Here is a 12583-nt window from a genome sequence, read left to right on the forward strand (position 1 = left end):
ACTTTGGTCAGCCCCATGCCCTCCACAGGGAATCCAGACCACAATTGGCTGTCGTAACAACTCAGCCATTATTTATTGGACTCCTGCCAGTGGAGCTGTGTCATACATGGCAATGCTGCAAAGTTCAAATGGGAGCACCTACACCTGCAACAGTGCAGCCACAAGCTGTAGTGTGACCAACGTACCCTGTGGACAGAACTACTCAGTTTCAGTGGCTGTAAATGGCCAAACCTGCAACAGCACTGCCAGCACAGGAGCACCTGTAGCTTCAGGTACAGTGGTTACCAGTCCTGCTCCTGAAGTTCCTACATACTGTCACCTCCAAGTAGTTTAATTTCAGCCTAAATCAACCACATCTGACCGAGATTCTCTGCACACCACACCTGCACTTACTGAATCCATCCAGTGTCTTTATGTTGTACTGTCTTTTTCCATTTACTACATAAGGGATGTTATACTTAAAAGTTTTATGAAAGAAAAATCACATTGTGTAGCTTTACTTTTGAGTTGTGGTAATAGAGGTGAACTGTATTTTGGGATTTTTTCCAGCTCCTTGTGTACCCCAAAACGTCTCAGCTAACATGAACTGTGGCAGTAACATGGCAACAGTTACCTGGCAAGGCAGTCAAGGAGCGTTACTTTACTTTGTAAACGCCAACAGCAGCAACGGTCAAACAGCAAACTGTACTTCAACTACAACTTCCTGTAACCTTTCACTACCTGTGTCATGTGGTGTGACCTACACAATCTCGGTGATGGCAAGTAACAACAACTGCAGCAGTGCCTGCAGTACACCTGTCCAACTACAATCAGGTAAGGTAACAGGTGCATCTCATCGAGAATGTGGATCAGTCTCAATGCAAACATGGCAGAATTAATACAATGGCAATTTATGTTGACAGTTTTCAGTCACCTATAGTTTAGAAACAGCACCAGTATGCACCATTTGTTAATTTTTTCATTCTTTTCTTCAAGTCATTCGACCATAGTAGCCTGTACACATTGTGATTTCAAACGAAGCCAGTGATTATAAAAGACTTGTGTTGAGTTTCATAAAGTGTGATTAAACCTTTACAATAGTCCGCCATGAATAAATGTGTCGCCATCTTGCGTCGTGATGCTATTAACATCCAACAACAGGAATGTTAAGTTTTCACAGTAAATTCTTCTCTCACTTTGGTCAGCCCCATGCCCTCCACAGGGAATCCAGACCACAATTGGCTGTCGTAACAACTCAGCCATTATTTATTGGACTCCTGCCAGTGGAGCTGTGTCATACATGGCAATGCTGCAAAGTTCAAATGGGAGCACCTACACCTGCAACAGTGCAGCCACAAGCTGTAGTGTGACCAACGTACCCTGTGGACAGAACTACTCAGTTTCAGTGGCTGTAAATGGCCAAACCTGCAACAGCACTGCCAGCACAGGAGCACCTGTAGCTTCAGGTACAGTGGTTACCAGTCCTGCTCCTGAAGTTCCTACATACTGTCACCTCCAAGTAGTTTAATTTCAGCCTAAATCAACCACATCTGACCGAGATTCTCTGCACACCACACCTGCACTTACTGAATCCATCCAGTGTCTTTATGTTGTACTGTCTTTTTCCATTTACTACATAAGGGATGTTATACTTAAAAGTTTTATGAAAGAAAAATCACATTGTGTAGCTTTACTTTTGAGTTGTGGTAATACAGGTGAACTGTATTTTGGGGTTTTTTCCAGCTCCTTGTGTACCCCAAAACGTCTCAGCTAACATGAACTGTGGCAGTAACATGGCAACAGTTACCTGGCAAGGCAGTCAAGGAGCGTTACTTTACTTTGTAAACGCCAACAGTAGCAATGCTCAAACAGCAAACTGTACTTCAACGACTACTTCCTGTAACCTTTCACTACCTGTGTCATGTGGTGTGACCTACACAATCTCGGTGATGGCAAGTAACAACAACTGCAGCAGTGCCTGCAGTACACCTGTCCAACTACAATCAGGTAAGGTAACAGGTGTATCCCATGGTTTGACATCATTGTTAACAATCTCGAATTTATAGTTCTTCTTCATCTACGTCATGTGAAGCAGTGACATTGCCTTTCACTGCCTTTCTTGAAATGCACATGCTGTTAAACATGTTAATTTGAGCATAAAAACATACTCAAATGTCCAGTTCATGAATGCGAGGTCTCGAACAGGTCAGTTGAGTTGAGCAGCTCAACAAACAACCTTTCTTTGATTTGGATTTCTTTCATTTGGACGTATCCCAAACAGCTCTTACTACATTGACTGGGGAACTTTCATGCATTGTACATTATCTGTGTTGAATAGATATTTAGGATTAGGTTAGGATTAGGGTTAGGGTCTTATATTTCTACATTTAAGATAATAGGCCATGGTACAGTAATTTGGATCTTCATATTAGAGAGTGAGTTCAGTGTGAAAGTCACTATCACACATTTGTCTGCAGTAATATCTTGGTGAACTTTCCCCTGATACCAGTCCAGACACTAAAGCAAATGTTTCTGTAGCACACGGTATTCAAAGCCATAGATAAACTTGATAAAGTATGAACTTAAAATAAAAAAACTAAGGAGTGAACTGTCATTTGAGTGAGCTGTAATTTCCATCATGAAATCACCACTCCACGTTCCTGTGGTTGCTCCGTAGTGCCCTGTCAGCCGTTTAACCTGTCTGTCAACATTTCCTGCGGGATAAGCAGTGCGCTGGTGTCATGGGCGACACAGGCAGGAGCCGTGCAGTATGTCGTGACTGCCCAGTCACCAAACGCAACAGCGCTCTACTGTCAGTCGACGAACACCTCCTGCTTCATGACTGGTCTCCAGTGTGGCACAGTCTACAACTTCACTGTGCTGGCCTCAGCCCAAAGGTGCAACAGTTCCTACAGCAACCCGCTAACAGTGGGAATAGGTATGGACAACTCATCAATTCTAAATAGCTCAATTTCATACAAATGGAAGAATATACGTGTAGCAGTATTGGGTATTACAGTCATAGTTCTACCAAACTCTCCAAAACCAAAAGATAAATAGAAGAACATTCTTTAAGCAAGTATCTGGTCTGTTTATTTACTGTGGAACCTGAAAACTCTCCCCCATGTTGCCTCTTCATCACCATTCCTCCTCCTCCTCCTCCTCCACTCCCTCTCTCTTAGCTCCTTGCCCCCCTACCAACCTGAGTGTCATTCCAAGTGTTGTGTGGGGTCCTATGCAGCTGCTGAGAGCCTATTGGTCTGCGGTGGACTGTCCCAACTCCCACTACCTTCTAGAGATCTCTGGTAACCTCCAGGGTGACACCCAGACCCTTATACAGCTGGAATCTTATTGGGCAAACCGCACATACTTTGAGACGCCCATGCCCTGCAGCTCAAACTACAGAGCCATGGTGAGGGCTCAGAATGCTGGTGGCACTAGTGCCCCATCTGCGGCTCTCACAGGCACCACAGGTAAGAAACGAATGAACTCTGTCTGGATTCCCAGAAACAATTACACTGTTATACATACAAAAGAAACACAGTATAAAGAACCACAAAAGTGTTATTGAGAATATTAAGAAGGACTATAAAAGAAGATGTTTGTAAAAGAAGCTTTTCTTAGGTTTTGAGGAACTGGCCTCTCCTTGGGTCTTGGAATATGTTTACCTCATCTCCTCCTGATAGTGATGATTACCACAAGAATTGAAGAACAAGAACATCGTTGCCAAGTTGATACCAAAATTCTGAAAACATTACGGTTCTTTTTTTTTCTGTGGTATGAAAGATTTCTCAGCTCTCCCAGACCACACAGATACAGGTCTGCTGTGACAAAAAACAAATGTTTCATATGAAAATATTTTGCTTTTGAATCTGACAATCTGAATCTGTCAAATAATAACACTTTGGGCCCATTAGTACCAATTGAGCACTGTCAACACCACAGCCTACCTGAGTATTGTTGCTGAACATGTCCATCTGTTTATGACCACAGTGACATGGCTAATTCTAGCAGGATAGCACGTGTTTTATATATTAGCTGTAATGACTATATAAACCTATTCTATCTATACAAACATTAGCATTATTATTGGTGAACAGGGACAGCTGTGTTTCTTGTTATCATGCTCGGCACGCAATGTTCACAAACGGCTAATGTTAGCTTGCTTAGGCTAACACTCCAGTAGTCCATAACCAGTGATGGTAATGTAAAAAGTTCACATTTAACAATACGGACATGTCCCGGGAAATACGGACGTTTGGTCACTCTAGTTTATAGTGACGCATTCATTTCAGTGGTTTATTTTTGTTGTGGTATTGAAATTCGTATCATGACATGGTATACCATGGTAATATCATGGTATTGGAACATGACAGTTATTTAGCTAGAATATACCTGTAAGGAATGCCACCTGATCTTCCCTAACCAGCCTCACCTGCCACTCATCACCACGCTCCCTTTTCAGTCTTACTTATACACCTTCCCACCATTTCCGACTCATGCCGACTCATGCCGCGTACCGAGCGTTTCCATTGCCTTCTTGATCTTCCATGTTCTGACCCTTGCTCACTCACCCAGACCTCGTCTCTTGCCTAGCCCTTCTGTACCTCCTGGATTCTGCTCCCCCGTTATGACCCTAGACCGTCTCAACCACCCCAAGAAAACGCTATTGCTACGGATCTTAATGCTAGTGATCCACCTGTCATTTTCTGTACACGTGATTTATTTGAATAAAAGCAGTATACATCTGCAGTTGGATCCCTCTCCGTCTGGTCAATATGTTACAGAAATACTTTGCCTATATATGGATCCAGCAGAAATCACCATCACGACACTCACCGAAATGGTCCGCCAACTCACAGAGATCATACGGAGTCAAGGAGTCAACATCGCTGCTCTCCAGGAAGCTGTCTGCCTGGTCGCTACTACAGCTTCTACCCCCATGAGTGTTCCAGTGGCAGAACCTGAACGTTACAGTGGATCTCCTGAATGCTGCCGTAATTTCCTCATGCAGTGTTCAATATATTTCACATATCGTACAGCCTGATTCCAGGCCGATCTACAGAAGGCCCACTTTATGCTATCGTTCCTCACCGGAATAGCTGGTACCTGGGGCACAGCATTGTGTGACTGTGATGACCCAGCCCTCCAGTTTGAGAGTCAGTTCACCGTGTTGTTCAGAGCTGTCTTCGATCATTCCACCAACGGTCGTGATGTGGGAAACCGACTCTACGAGATCCAACAAGGGCAACGGAGTGTAGCTGATTATGCAAGGGAGTTCCGTGCACTGGCTGCAGGAAGCGGTTGAAGTGACTGGGTCCTGAAAACAGTATTCCACCGCGGTCTGAGAACAGACATACAGGTTGGAACTCGCCTGCCAGAGTGAAGCCCTCATGTTAACGGAGTTTATTCAAGCTGCCGTAAACATTGACAAGGTATTGATAACCCACTGTTCAAATATAGCTGACATTCCCATCACTTCGTCCTCTGCACCACCTCCCTGTGTGTGTGATACGAGTCTGCATAGAACCGATGAGTTCATGCAACTGGGCAGGTCCCTGGTCACTTGCCAACCCTTACTGGCTATCCGAAAAAATAATTAGGTTAGCTTACCTGTACAAATATCCTGGGGAGGTATAGATACGCACCTGTCGGCTTTAGTGGATTCAGGAGCAGCAGGTGATTTCATAGACCGGGACCTAGCCTACCACCTACACCTCCCCACCTTACCTGTGGATACTCCTTTGAGGGTGAACTCACTGAATGGACAGCCTATAGGCAAGGGTGTGATTACACTCTGTACCTGCCCCATAGAGCTACGAGTGGGTCTGTTCCACAATGAAATGCGGGAGTTTTTCCTCATATCCATGCCACAAGACCCCGTCATACACGGCATTCCATGGCAGTCTACACACGACCCAGAAATCTCCTGGAAGAGACGAGAGCTCATACGGTGGAAAACCAGTTGCCTCAGTAAATGTATTTACCTACCACTCTGGTCCACCTCTGTGGAAAGTCCTGACACTTTATCCGACGTCATCCCTGTGCAATATCGTACATTCACTGACGTTTTCAACAAGGACAGTGCCTGTCGTCTGCCTCCCCATTGTCCCTGTGATTGGGCAATCAACCTCCTGCCTGGAGCCCCCCTACCTCGTAAGATGAAACCTTACCCTCTATCACGTCCTGAAGATCTGGTGATGGAGTCCTAAGTCACCGAGGCTCTACAGAAGGGGTTTGTTCGACCATCCACCTCTCCGGTTGCAGCTGGCTTCTTCTTCGTAGAAAAGAAAAGGGGGATTGCGCCCTTGTATTGATTATCGTGTCCTTTACGCAATCACATCTAAATATGTTTACCCTCTCCCCTTTATCACCGCCTCCCAAGAATGCCTGATGGGGGCGAACGTGTTTACCAAGCTAGACTTAAGGAGCGCTTACATCTTGATCCCTATCAGAGAGGGCGATGAGTGGAAAACTGCCTTTGTTACTGCCAGAGGGCACTGAGTACCTGGTAATGCCATAAGGACTGACAAACAGCCCCTTTGTGTTCCAAGCGTTCATGGATGAAATCTTCCGTGACATGATTGATGACTTCGTGTTTTATCCTGATTTACTCCCCGTCTGTCTCAGAATACATCAAAGACGTCTCTGCGGTGTTACAACGCCTACGGGAGCATAGTCTTTATGTGAAGGCAGAGAAGTGAGAGTTTCATTGCTCCTCAGTAACATTTCTGGGATGTACACTTTCCCCTGGTCAGATCTCCATGGATACTGTCACTGTTGTCACGAACTGGCCGACCCCTCATTCTACGAAATAACTGCAGCGATTCCTGGGTTTTGCTAACTTCTGTCGCCGTTTCATCTGAGGATTCGGTGAGTTAGCAGCCCCTCACACTAATTTCTTAAAAGGGGGGAGAAATCGGACCTTCACCTGGGCCGCCGAAGAGAAACGAGCATTCTTGCTCCTTAAGAAAGCTTTCACGTCAGCTCCCATACTGCACCTTCCCGACCCCCAGCTCCAGTTCATCATGGAAGTCGACGCCTCGGAGGTAGGAGTGGGCGCTGTTCTCTCTCAGAGGCAGGGTAACCCACCGAAATTATACCCCTGCCTCCAAAAAACTGACACCCGCTGAAATTAATTATGACATTGGTAACCGAGAACTCCTGGCCATCAAGCTCGCCCTCGAGCAATGGCGTCACTGGTTAGAAGGAGCGGAGCGGAACACCCCTTCGTTGTATATACTGACCACAAAAATCTCGAATACCTGAAGTCAACCTGATGCCTGAACCCGCGACAAGCCAGGTGGGCACTGTTTTTCTCTCGGTTTCGCTTCATTGTGTCTTACAGACCCAGATCAAAGAATGTCAAGGCTGACGCTCTATCACGGATCTACAAAAAGGACGAAGCAGTCAAAGTACCTGAGTGTACTCTGCAGGATACTTGCTTCCTCGCAGCTATCAGATGGGAAGTTCAAGAAGATTTAGACGAGGCTTTGCGCAATGATCCTAGTCCAGAGGAATGCCCTGAGGATAAGCAATACATGCCCGTGTCCCTCCGGGGCATATCCTCCAACTCGCCCACGACACAGTGGGCATGGGTCACCCAGGTATCAAACGCACATGACACCTGATTTCACAGCATTACTGGTGGCTGTCCTGGGAGGATGACATTCATGATTATGTGCTAGCATGTTCCATTTGTGCCCAGTCCCGTACTCTCCGTACTCTTCCAGCAGGAAACCTCCTTCCTTTACCCGTTCCTCTCATGGACACACCTCGCGATTGACTTCGTCACAGATCTGCCCACATCAGGAGGAAATAAAGTGATCATGGTAATCGTAGACCAGTTCTCAAAAATGTGCCATCTCATTCCTCGCTCCAAACTACCTACTGCCATGGAAACAGCTCTTGACCTTTTCAATTACGTATTCTGTATTTATGGCTTGCCTGAAGATATCGTCTCTGATAGAGGGACACAGTTTACATCTCGAGTTTGGAGACAATTTTGCAAACTTCTGGGTATTACCGTTAGTCTGACTTCAGGTTACCACCCCCAGTCTAATGGAAAAGTGGAGCACTATGTTCAGGAATTAGGGAGGTTTCTCCAACAATATTGCATCTCTCAACACGACTGGCACAAATTATATGTGATGAGTGGCTAAGGCGCCTGCCTCTCACCTGGAAGCTGGTACATGTACATTTGCGTCGCGCCCTACACACATGCTGACTCAACGCGGACTGTCGTCGTCTTCCTGCTCTGATCTACCACCCAGGACAGAGGGTATGGCTGTCAACTCAGAATCTCAATCTGAAATAATGAAGTAAAAAGCTTTGCCCATGGTATATCGGACCATTTAAATTACTCAGCAGAGTTAGAGCAATTACATATAAACTCCTTTTACCTTCACACTACCGTATTAACCCTGTCTTCCATGTCTCTCTCCTGAAGCCGGTTCACTACAGCCCATTCACCACTCCCCCCGTGCCTACTAGCCCTCCGGACCCTCTGGATATTGACGGTCGCCCTGCATATATAGTCCGGGAGCTATTAGAGTCCCGACACCGGTGAGGAAGTCTCCAGTACCTAGTTGACTGGGAAGGATATGGCCCCGCGGAGCAAGCCTGGATTCCGGCAAGGGATGTTCTCTGCCCCTCTATGATTGCAGATTTCCATGAAACACACCCTAACTTTCCTGCCCCCAGGTGCTGCGGTCGACCCCCGGCACGTCGTAGAGCGTCAGGAGCCACTCCTTTGAGGGGGGGTACTGTAAGGAATGCCACCTGATCTTCCCTAACCAGCCTCACCTGCCACTCATCACCACGCCCCCTTTTCAGTCTTACTTATACACCTTCCCACCATTTCCTAGTCGCAAAGTATTGCCGACTCATGCCGCATACCGAGCGTTTCCATTGCCTGCTTGATCTTCCGTCTTCTGACCCTTGCTTACTCCCCAGACCTCGTCTCCTGCCTAGCCCTTCTGTACCTCCTGGACTCTGCTCTCCCGTTATGCTCTACCCTGGACCGTCCCGACCACCCCAAGAAAACGCTATTGCTATGGATCTTAATGCTAGTGATCTACCTGTCGTTTTCTGTACACGTGATTTATTTGAATAAAAGCAGTATACTTCCGCAGTTTGATCCCTCTCCGTCTGGTCAATATGTTACAATACCCAAGCAACTGACTGACGTTTGCTCCTTCTTCATTCATGAGAATCTTAAAAATGTTTTCATAGTTTGTACATCTGGCATTCTGGTGTCTCATCTCTGTATGTTTGATAATACAGATGTTGGGTACTTTTACACTGCAGTGATGAATGAAACTGCTCTTTCTCAGTGCCCTGTGATCCTGCATCTGTCACCTTCACTGGCTCCAACTCCTCGGCTGTGTTGTCCTGGAATGCGTCGTTCTTCACCACGCTATACTACGTCTACCAGATCACGCTAACCGGGGGCAGGACGCTCCTGTGCAACACGTCTCAGTTGTCCTGCACCGTCACCAACATCAACAGTAACCTCATCATCGTTACCGCCAGCAATGCCGCTGGAGAGAGCAGTGGCACACCAGTCACACTCGGTAAGTCCAGACTCGGCACACCAGAGAAATGTAATGATATACCAGCACCCTCAGTGGAATCACCAGCATATCTGCAGGAATAGCCAGCTGGTAAACCAGAGACTTTAAAAGAAACTTCTGTTGATGTCACTCTGTCATAACTTTTTATCCTTTGATCTCTTCCAGTGAGCTCATCTCGTAGAAGGAGAGATTTGGAGGAGACAAATACAAGTGAGTTTGAGCTACTGCAGTGTTTGGGCACCTATTAAGGGACATGCAAACATCCAGTTACATTCAAATCTAAAATTCACATAAATTGTATTGCCAAAAGTATTCGCTCACCCACAGGCATGCAAATTTACATTTACATTTACGGCATTTAGCAGACGCTCTTATCCAGAGCGACTTACAAAGTGCTTTGCTTCTGATCACAGAATACATCCTAGGAAATAGTACAGATAGGCCAGAATTCAAGACACCATTGAGTCAGACTACTACTAAACTACAGGAGTCAATTACCTAGTCATTACCTAGTGTTTTGCAAGTTAGGCATTTGCCAAGAAGCACAAATAACTATAGACAGACATACAATTTAAGAACAATGGCAAGTGGTATCAGCTGAGTTAGTGCTCTGGTAAGAACTCAACAAACAGGTGAGCACATAGGCATGTAGTCTGTTTTTACAAACATTAGTGAAAGAACGGGTCAGTGAATTCCAGCGTGGAACTGTGATAGAATGTCACCTGTGCAACAAATCCAGTTGTGAAATTTCCTCACTCCAAAATATTCCACAGTCAACTGTCAACTGTATTATAAGAAAATAGAAGTTTTTGGGAACGACAGCGACTCGACTACAAAGTGGTAGGACACGTAAACTGATGGAGCGGGGTCAGCAGATGCTGAAGCGCATGGTGAGAAGAGGTGGACAACTTTCTCCTGAGTCAAACACTACAGACATCCAAACTTTACGTGGCCTTCAGATTAGCTCAAGAACAGTGCACAGAGAGCTTCATGGAATGGGTTTCCATGGTCGAGCATCTGGATCCAAGCCATACATCACCAAGTGCAATGCACAGTGCAAAGCACGCTGCCACTGGACTCTAAAGCAGTGGAGGCACGTTCTCTGGAGTAACGAATCGCGCTTCATCATCTGGCCATCTCATGGACAAGTCTGAGTTGCCAGGAGAATGGTACTTCTTTGACTGCATTGTGCCATTGGTGGACGGGGATTATGGTGTGGGGATGTTATTCAGGAGCTGGGCTTGGCCCCTTAGTTCCAGTGAAAGGAACTCTGAATGGTTCAGCATACCAAGACATTTTGGACAATTCCATGCTCCTAACTTTGTTGAACAGTTTGCAGCTGGCCCCTGAGAGCCAGACCTTCTTGTACATCAGTATGTGACCTCACAAATCTGCTTCTGGAAGAATGGTTAAAAATCCCAATAAACACACTCCTAAACCTTGTGGACAGCCTTCCCAAAAGAGTTGAAACTGTTCTAGCTGAAAAGGTTGGACCAACGTCATATTGAACACTATGGATTACGAATGGGATGTCACTTAAGCTCATATGTGAGTCAAGGAAGGTTTGTGAATACTTTTGGCAATATAGTGTATTTTCAATTTTTAAAATGTTGTTTCAAATTTATTGTCAAATTTAAGAAATGATGGACATATTGCGTAGCTTGAAACGTAAACAGACATCACTTAAAAGTACATTTATACTAAAAGTACTATTTATAATAAAATTCTATTAACATAATGCATTTTCATCTACAGATGAGTTGGCCAAACCAGATGCCCGTGTTACCTTGGTAACAGCCACCTCTCTTCGGCTGGAGTGGAGCTCTGTTCAGGGGGCGGAGCGATACAACTTGCTTTATCAGGAACAGTACAACCCACATGTCCCCAAACCTTACATGGTGATTACACGTGATGTGGTGTCCAATTTGTCCAACCTTAGGCCTGCCACGACATACTGTGCTGCTGTGTGTGCTATGTCTCCCTCATCCACTAGGGGGCCCTACTCAAAGCCCATCTGTGTTCAGACTGCCACTCTGAGATAAGCAGGGGAGGCAAGACCTGCTGCTTCAGCGCTGAAACATCTGATCCCAGATCAGCATCGTTCTGATAAACTCTACATAAAAACAAAGGACGGATTCTTAAAGATTGATTGCTTACATTTAGGCAATACATATAATGAGCTTTCAACTTCCTGTCACATTAAACATGCAGTGTAGTTACTGTGAGAAAGCAACCTAAATATTTTGGGGGCACTTAAGATTTAAATCAATGTAAATTACAATGTAAATGCCTTTAGAGCTCTGTATTCCTCTGTTGTTCAAATCCAAACTCCATATGTCAAAATCTAAACCTCAACTGATGGCTGAATTGGCACTGGTGTGTGTGCAGTGTGAACCATCACTTCACTCTTCATCTTTACAGCTTCATCATTAGAGCTTTTATCTGACCGGTGACACGCTTGACATTCACCCAGTGATCTAAAGATGAAAACTAAAAACGTTGTCCCCAGAAGAGATCTTTAGCGACAAAATTGAAAAACTGGAGTTTCCACACAATTTGAGTAAATGTTTCATTACCACATTAACTGCCACATTGCAAATATTCCTCAGTATCTTTAATTGCCAGTATAAGACATTTCCAGTGCTTAAACAGCTTGATTCCTTGATGTACAGATAAAAACAGGTACTTTAGTAAAACTATTCCTACCTGCAGCACGCCAGCACACAAGTTCCGCAACAAATCCTGAGCAGCTGGTTGTTAAATGGAGAAGTGATAGTTACAGTAGCATGTACGTAGCACATTAGAGCTGATTCCAATCACCTCGTGATTTGTGACTTAACAAAAATTAAAGTTTTCAAATGGTGAACAATGAAATGAGTAAATACAGTAGTAAAAAATAGTGATTTTACACCTCAGGTGGCTTTGCTTTGTGTACATGAATTAGAATCCATGTAGTTCAGGATATTGTGTATATGCTGGATAAATATTTACTTCCACTATTTTCTATGCACATGTGATCTATTTAAATA

The 12583-nt window shown here is 45.0% G+C and overlaps 1 protein-coding gene across 1 annotated transcript; it reads left to right on the plus strand.

Moving 5' to 3' along the window:
• Window positions 1-1186: 1186 nt before the first annotated feature.
• On the plus strand, window positions 1187-12580 carry LOC143483025 (fibronectin type III domain-containing protein 7-like). The gene is made up of 7 exons (XM_076981692.1): window positions 1187-1445; window positions 1723-1986; window positions 2657-2917; window positions 3162-3452; window positions 9315-9554; window positions 9720-9764; window positions 11310-12580. The coding sequence occupies exons 1-7, from the start codon at window positions 1280-1282 to the stop codon at window positions 11594-11596; spliced, it is 1554 nt and encodes a 517-aa protein (XP_076837807.1). The 5' UTR covers window positions 1187-1279; the 3' UTR covers window positions 11597-12580.
• Window positions 12581-12583: the final 3 nt, after the last annotated feature.

The sequence above is a fragment of the Brachyhypopomus gauderio genome, chromosome 19 (assembly GCF_052324685.1).
Source record: "Brachyhypopomus gauderio isolate BG-103 chromosome 19, BGAUD_0.2, whole genome shotgun sequence".
Lineage (NCBI taxonomy): Eukaryota > Metazoa > Chordata > Actinopteri > Gymnotiformes > Hypopomidae > Brachyhypopomus > Brachyhypopomus gauderio.

Bases quoted from the DNA above. Each gene is read 5' to 3' on its own strand.
- LOC143483025 (XM_076981692.1), top strand. From the start codon at position 1,280: ATGGCAATGCTGCAAAGTTCAAATGGGAGCACCTACACCTGCAACAGT. The intron at 1,987-2,656 runs GTAAGGTAACAG...GTTGCTCCGTAG, and splicing joins ACCTGTCCAACTACAATCAG to TGCCCTGTCAGCCGTTTAAC. The intron at 9,765-11,309 runs GTGAGTTTGAGC...TTTCATCTACAG, and splicing joins TTTGGAGGAGACAAATACAA to ATGAGTTGGCCAAACCAGAT.